Source organism: Thamnophis elegans, chromosome 9, assembly GCF_009769535.1.
Source record: "Thamnophis elegans isolate rThaEle1 chromosome 9, rThaEle1.pri, whole genome shotgun sequence".
Lineage (NCBI taxonomy): Eukaryota > Metazoa > Chordata > Lepidosauria > Squamata > Colubridae > Thamnophis > Thamnophis elegans.
In genome coordinates, this window is record NC_045549.1 from 48545951 (window position 1) to 48554431 (window position 8481).

Here is an 8481-nt window from a genome sequence, read left to right on the forward strand (position 1 = left end):
CCATATTTAACACCTCCCTGCCTCTGCCAAGTGAGGCAGAACTATATCTGAAAAGTCTGTCAATTTTCTTTTTTAACGTTTTCCATTTTCGTCCTAATAAGAATAAGAATGGCAATCTTACAACACAAGAAATCCAATCCAAGAAAAAAATTACTGGAGATCAACACAGAAAGCCCATAAGTGGATTAGTTCAGCCCAATATCTGAACAGAAAGTCCAAGGAACTTATCCCATGTTTAAAAACAAAAAACAAAAAACCATAACTGTTGGAACAAAGTAGATTTGTCGAAAATGCAGCATCATAAGCAAAACCAAGTTTTGTTCTGGGGAAAAATTATCAAAAATAATCAGCACCTATTTTCAGCCTGACAAGCGTCTTTCTCAATTTGGCAACCAATGTCTACAAGTTTGTCTATATAACATAAGGCTCGGACAATATTTGTTCCTACAGTAGTTGACATCATGTAGCATTCTATCTTTACCTCACCTTTTGCACTATGAATTGATTTTGGTTGTCAAATTTACAACTGTTTATTCAGTTGATTCAAATAATATATAATGATGCTTTTCTATTGCAATTCCTTATTTCTATCATTCCCTAGGAACCAGGGTCTCCTACTCTTGATTGTTCTTACCTCCCACCATAACCCAATGCCTCAAAATTGCTTTTATAAGGAGTGGCTGCACCAATAGCAAAATCCTACAACTGATTTTTTCCTCTCTAGGAGTTCAATATTCATGAAGGTTCAAAATGATCAATACCAAAAAATCATGAACACTTCTAAATGATCAATGCTAAATCAATATATTTAACATTTTAAAATAGTAACATACCAGCAATGATTATTCTCATAGAGAAATAATAATCTATTGTATGTTGTTGCTCATCCTGTTTTTTTCCTGAATAAATTGCTTCTTCTAAATCTTTCATTTTACAAATGAGTTTTATCCCACCAAGGATAGGTAATGCCTGTTACCTCAAATTTGCCTTCCTAAATTAAAACTTCATCTTGATTCCTCACATCTGTATAAGGACACTGAAATCTATTGGTCATATAACCTGACTTATTCTTTTCTGTATTTATATTATCTTTCACAATCTTAGGACCAGGGATCATTCAATGAAGTTGACCGTAAGAATATTACAAAAAAAATGTGGGGGAGGGGTGTTTTCCAATCAACCCTGGAAATAGATTACTACATCATGAGAAGATGGCCACTAACTTGGACAGATTTAAGAAAGGATTGGATAAATTCAAAGATGACAATCTATCAAGATTGTTAGTCTTAAAATTCAATGTAATCTCTACCTGGGGCTGCATGTTTCCAAATCATTGCCGGGGGACAATCATGGGAAAGAGGATATATTTCTAATTCCTCCCTGTTCTAATCATTCCAGAAGCATCCAATTAGCTATTGTGAAAAAAGAAATGCGAGACCAAAATGGGTCTTGGCATACTCCACTCTCATTTGGTCATAAGAACTGACTTCAGCAGTATAGAATTATCAGATTGTCTATTTGAATGTTATAATAGAAGCCAACACAATAGACAATAAGAAAACACACTAAGAATTATTCTGATAACAGCTGCCCTTCGTGTCTTTAGCTGCCAGATACCTGAATGGTACTGTCCAGAAAATTGTCTAGTACCTCCCAAATTTGGCACAAAAGAGGAATTCCGTTGACAATGTAAGATTGGGAGACCAACAATGGAGAATATGCAGCAATGACAAGACTGAAAGCATACAGTGTATCTATAGTAAGTCTAACCAAATTTGAGCAAGATTGACTCCCATATATACTACATATTATACAGGCCAAATTTAGATATTTGGAGTATGATTTCTTGGAAAAACTAATGAGACCAATCAAAAATATTAGATGAAAAGACTTAAATGGGTACTAGCAATAATATTCAAAGTATAAATATAGAGATTCTGTTCAGCAACTAGAGAAACAAATAGAAAAATTGCTCAAAATTATTTTAATAATCTTTTGTATTTTATCCTTGTGCTATTCAGCTGTTACTATCTATGGCAAACCTGTTGTTTTTCATTATTCTAATAAAAATATCTTTTTAAAAGATATTTAGTCAGACAGTTAATTCACAATTCACTAGAGTTCTTGATCATTTAATCAACAGAGCTGGTAGGATTTACCTATTTTGTAATTATGATAACAATCTGAGGCCACTGGATGAAAGACTAGAAGTTTAAACATCTTCTCCCAAAAGCCCTCTGAGTAAATACACCCTGGCCCTACGGACCTGCACTGCTAAAAAATTATTATACGTAATGCTGCCTCTCCCATCTTCCTGGTGCCTTATGCCATCACCCTAGAGGTAGGGTATTTACTGGCCAGAAGAAGAAAAAAGACACTGGTACAAATAAAAATGCTATGGGTTTTTGCTGGCATTGTGACATTGAGGCTTGAGACAGGATTGTATATTCACTCTCTAGGAAGCAGCAGTTAATCTTGTGAATAGCTATAGCATAAAAACCTAAAGTCTAAAGAATGCTAAGGAGAACTTTGGTGTAGAGATTAAGGGCATCAGGATAGAAACTGGGAGACTGAGTTCTAGTTTTGTCTCACGCAGATAGCCAGATGGGTGACCTTGGGACAGTCACTCCCTCTCAAGCCTAGGAAGGAGGAAGTAACAAACTGCTTCTGAAATTTTGCCAAGAACACTACAGGGACTTCAGAGTAGTGGTTAAGGTTGAAGGCACTGATAAAAAAAGAATACTGAAAAGGCAGTATATTCTATTGTTTACAAATGTCAAACATGGACTCTCCTATTCCAGAGCTGCCAAAGTCATCACTTTCCTCCTTATTGAAGGAGCTGGGATCCCTCTAAGGATCATTTTGACATTGGCAAAGAAAGCAAGTGCAATACATACTCCACCCTGGATACTTTTTTCCCCTAACCTATAGAAAAATGTATATATTTTCCAATTGGTAGAGTTATAATATACATTTTAAGTATACTTGGGGAACCTTTTTATATTCAATTTATGGCAAGTCTTATTTACCAGCAGATTTGGACAGAAATCAGGTGGCAAACTCTCAGTTGTTTCTTTATTTCAATATGCAAATGACATCAATTGATGCAAATGATGCAATTGCATCATTTACATAATGTTATTATGCAAATTTGGAATAGAAATTCAGACTTGAGTCTATGATATTGAAATCTGGTAAATAGAGGTTTTAACTATTTATGATGGAAATAAAAGATGTTGAAAATACATGTAATTCATGCTGAATGGTTCAAATTTGAGCAAGGAGAACGATAAGAGTATGAGATATTTCAAAAGGATCTTAGGGGACTCCTACCTTCTTTCAGAGCTTTGTCCATGTTATGAGAAATTACCACTCTCCTTGACTGGACTGGTTCTTGTCCATTTCCAAATATGAGGTTCTAAAAGCCAGAAAAAAATGCACCCATAATAGACAAGGTTGAATAATGCATAGAACAAGAATTGACAAACACATCCAACACAAACTGTGCTAAGTCTGAAATAATGTACAAGTTATTAAGTACAACCTATCTTAATTAAATAAGGATAAGGAATTTCCTTATAAATGAATTTCATTCCAAGCTAATGTTTAGGCAACTTTACCATATCTGAATTCTGCTTTTTAAAAACTCATTCAGTAGATTATGTGAACATTAAACAAATAGCTATTTATATTTTACTTTTCATATATCTCTCCTTCCTAAAGTGTCTATATGAAATATAAATTGTAAATAAAATATGATAATATACAGTACTTTTAAAACAATATTTGAAAATAAAGTTTATTCCTATACATAACCTAAAAAGGCAAATATCAGTATTTTATAACTGAAAGACATAGGATACAGAGATGTTCTCTCTAGTCTTACTTATTACTATATAACTAAATATCTATGGGGCCACCATCCCAAAAGATGTGCTGCTGAGTGCCCCTGAGCCTCACCACTACTTTCTCCAACACTACCACTGCTTCACTGGCCACAGAACAGCTGATTAAGTGAGCCCAACATTCTTTTGCAGCTTACTAGGAAGATTTTTTTTAAATTTATCAGTGTGGTCCTTTCCTCTCTACACATTGCTCAGGCCTGGTCTGCAGATAAATGATTTAAGATTACCTAGTTTATTTTCAAAGCACTCATGAACATTTTAAATGCTGCCCTAAGGACACACATAAAAATCTTGACATGATAAAGATGAACAATTATGTAAAAATAGGCAGGATGTTTTATGAAAAAGGTGTATTTAAAAGAATATTAAACTTATTGGTAAAGAAGGCAGCCAAAGCAACAATTATAAAGGAGCACTCAAAAAGTGAGAACTATTCAAAACTATGAACTTTTTTAGCTGAGCTGCATTATCAGAGTTGAAGCTGTCAGTCCAAGGTTAGAAATCTATAGGCAATCAATTGCCCATCAATCCTATCTGAATGATTTCTACAGACTAACAAGAAACCTTCAGTCTTGAAATCTAGAAGGTAAAAAGAATGTTGGGTCATTATGCAAAGATAGCAGTTATCAGCAAACTAAGTCTCACTTAGGAAGTGTTTGCATTACTAAGGCCCAATTAGTTAGGTAAATATACAAATCAATAAAAGAACATATATGCAATATTGTTCCACAAGGAGCAACTGAAATACATTACAAGGATATTCAAAATGTTGATTTCCAATAAGGCTGTATTAGTAGCAATGTATTTTTAAATTTTGAGAATAACAGCACACACTTTTAGAAGACATCACATCCAAATGAAGAGATTACATTCAATAGATATGATCACTTATTAAATCTGCTAATTATGGTCAGCACAACTGATATCATAAAAAGTATCCATTAAAGGTGCAAAAACAACAAACCAATATGCAAGGAAGTCATATTGACAATTATCTGTAGCCAATTATATTCTAGACCATAATATATACATGGCACACATACATACAGCACATCCTTCACTAATTAACACAGTAGCACTCATAACATTGATACTCACCTAATAAATGTACATAATTAATGTAGTTAGAAATATGTAAGATAATAAATGTGTGTATCATCACACAAAAGTTGTTTTCAAATTCAGATTCTAATTGATATAGAATCAGATTCATTAACAAGGTTTAACTTTGAGTTTTATATTGGCAGTTTTTCTTCAGATATTTCTATATAAAATGTCCAAAATTTTGGCACTCAACAAAACCATGTTCATTCTGGAGTACTACATGTAATCAAAACCATTAAAAAGATTACATATCAAGGGGCATAAAGGAAATAGCAGCATTTAACTGATGAGGGTTTAACTAAATAGATTTGTATCTGGCTACTACTTGGATTGGAAACTTTTAGACAGCATTTGAACTCAAAAAATATTCTAGAAAAAGGCAATGTAATACCATTTCCAAAGTTGTCCATTAAATCACCAACAATCAACTTCAATTTGAGGAAAATTTAATCTCAAAATAGTATACATGGACTCTGTCTATGGAGATTCTCAAACATCCAGGTCATGGTTGTCCCATGTCTCAAAGGTGTTTTTTCAAGAGGCAACTGAACTTTGTTTTTCTTTGAAGATGTTTCATTTCTCATCCAAGAAACTTCTTCAGCTCTGACTGAATGGTGGGGAATAGAATGATTTATATTCCTGGCAGAGAGCTGGTAGTTTGCATTTTTTGTGAGTCATTGAGGCTACTTGGAGATTTACCTGTGTCCCCAGGGTCACCTGAGTAGTGCAAATAGGTGTGGAGCCTTCTTGGAACTGTTATAAGGACCATATCGTAGATTGGAGATAGATGATGTCGTATTCCCCCCCCCCCCAATACTGAGAGAGGGATGCTCAATTTTGACATAGATGACCTCTGACCCTTCTTTCAAAACAGTGGTCCTCTGTCTAAAATGTGGGCTTCGCTGTCTTCAAATCTTTCTCTTCGTATTATCCCCACAACAACTACCTTGATAGCTGCAGGAAATATTGTGAGAAAACTAGCCAGGATCAGCCAGCTAACTCAATGGCTAAAAGAGAACTGAACCTAGGTTTGCTTGATCAAAATCCAACACTCTAATTGCCTTACTGCAGTGGCTTTTTTTAAATAATAGCGATAAACATTTTCAAGCAATCCACTTATACCAGAGTATCCTATTTATCCAAAATAAGTTGACTTTACTACATAAACATTCTCACATTAATTTTACTTGCATTTCAGAACTAGAAGGATCCAAATTCTAAACCTATTTCTAAGTAAAAGAAATTACATTTATTTCAATATAGAACTGTCGATTCAATAGATTTAGAATTTGGGATGCCCTTGTTCCTGCACAGAGCAGGGGCTGAACCTATGACAAACTCTCTACGATTTTATGGTAATTCATCCCCTTAGATTATTTTAGCTTAAAATAATTAAATAAAAGCACCTTTAATCAAGAAAACCTGAATCTTTATGGCAGTCCTGACCTCTGGCATAGCATACCTACAAACATGTATATTAGTGCTCTACCTGTTCCTCATTCAAATAAACTCTTAACAACCTATTATTTCCTTTAGGCCTTGAGCTAGTGTGGATTGTTTTGTTTCTCCTGCAGCACTTTGAAGGGTTTTTAAAAAATCTTTTCGATTGTTCTGAATGGTTTCAATATTCTAGGGTACACATGTATTTCTACAAGAATGCTATAGAAATTAAAGGCTAAACAGAACTTTATTGCCCAAACGATTTTGAAAAGATAAACAGAACTTTATTGCCCAAAAAAATCCAGGATGCCCAAAGCAGCCTAAGCACCACCTTGAAGCACCTTGAAGGAATTGTTATGAAAAAGAATGTCCATATGTGATTTGTCAATGTGCTAAAAGTTATTACTCCATTGCTTCTTTTCACACTTTTGTTCCAGTCTGAAGAGCTAAAACAACGCAAAGAGTTCTGCAAGTTTGTAAGTTAGTTGTTATGTAGAGGCACAGAATCTCTCTTTAAGTTAAAGGTGTGCAATTCTGGAATTGCAAACTCAAGGTTTTTCAATGGGTCTGCAGTGTTTGTGTTTTTATTTATGACCCAGCAGTAGTCAAACATGCTGGTCATGCTAGCAAAGTGACCAGCATTAATCCTGCAAGTAGTCCTCCTTTAGCAAACTGCCTCCTTTAGTAGCCATTCAGTTATGACACTGATTATCGATGTGATCATAAAGTGATTTTTTGTAAAGCAAAACAAGATAAGCTGAAACAAGATGCAGTTTCATTTAGCAACTGCTTCATTCAAAAGCCAAATTGCCATCCCAATCATGGTGCCTAAGGTCTATGTACTTTGAAGAACTGTGCTCCAAAAATGCACTGACCAATCACACCCAGGTATCAAAAAGCTCAACTTTTCCACAGTGACATTGAAGAAAGTGACTTTTCCACTCACATCCCCTCTGTCCTCTGTAACAGGTACAATAGAGCTCTAATCTGTTTCAGGCAATAGTGATTTACTGAAAGACCAGAATACCCTAAGGCCTTTAATCCCCAACGCAGAGGACAGGTAGCAGATGGGAGGTCTCAATTCTGAGAGCTCCCTTGTTTCAGATTCAAGGCACTTGGGTCCAAAATGAAGGCTGAGCCAAGACGCTTCCCGGCTTAAACTCAGCCCCGTTTCCAAAGGGAATCCCCACCAGCCTCGAGTTGAAAAATGTTGGGGCTGAGGAGATGAAAAAGCAACTGGGGTCAGAGGAAGGCGATCGCTTACCCCGGCAGCTGGCCAGAACGGCGCCGCGCTCGCTCTTCCCGGGTAACGGCGCTTCCAAGCGGCAAGGAAAGCCGGCAGGGGTCGGAGGCGGCCGCGATTTTGGCTCCCCAGAGCCAGCAAGAAACCGAGTAAGAAGGCGCCGGCAGCACAAACCAGGTACAAGACAAGCCGGAGCAGGAGCCAGGCCACGTACAGCTCTCCGCCGACCTCCTCCTCCTTCTCCGGCGGCGGCTTCTGCTGCCCCAGATGGAAGAGGAAGACGGCCAACCCCACCATCCCCAGTCCAGTGGCCAGAATGGAGCGGGTCCACAGGATGGGAGCCGCCGCCTCCGCCGCCTCTTCTTCGTCCTCTTCGCCGTCGCCTTCGGCCGCGGCTGGGACGCTGCTACTCTTCTTGCAGGACTCCCCGCGCCCGGGACTTGGGGCTCCTGAGGCGCCGGAGCCGACGGCGGCCCCCGCGGATTCCACCTGCCCGCTGCCCCTGCCAGAGGAGGTGTTAGCGCCAGTATCGGGGAACATGCTGCTCGAGGAGCCGCCGGAAAGCAGCACATCTCCCGCGCCGGGGCCCTCTTCGGAAGGTCTCGGCTCCCCCGTGGAAGGAGATCTTCTTCCCCAACCTCCGGCTCAGGTCCCTGGGCGCGCAGAAGCCGGTGCTGCTCATGCCCGAGAGGCGCGAAGGAAGCGTCCCCGCCTCTTTCCCTCCACTCCAGACACCAACCAGAGGAGGCGGCTGTACGCGACTCACCTCGGAGGCAGCCGAGGCTCCAC

The 8481-nt window shown here is 38.1% G+C and overlaps 1 protein-coding gene across 2 annotated transcripts in view; it reads right to left on the bottom strand.

Moving 5' to 3' along the window:
• Positions 1–8480, bottom strand: part of SNX25 (sorting nexin 25) — a 59359-nt gene extending 50879 nt beyond the window's left edge. For both annotated transcript variants that reach the window (XM_032224094.1, XM_032224092.1), the window contains exons 1-2: positions 7714–8480; positions 3334–3418 (exon numbers count right to left, since the gene is read on the bottom strand). In XM_032224094.1, coding sequence (XP_032079985.1) covers positions 3334–3418; positions 7714–8232 — 604 coding nt within the window. In that variant the 5' untranslated portion in view covers positions 8233–8480. The remainder of the gene's footprint in view (positions 1–3333; positions 3419–7713) is intronic.
• Position 8481: the final 1 nt, after the last annotated feature.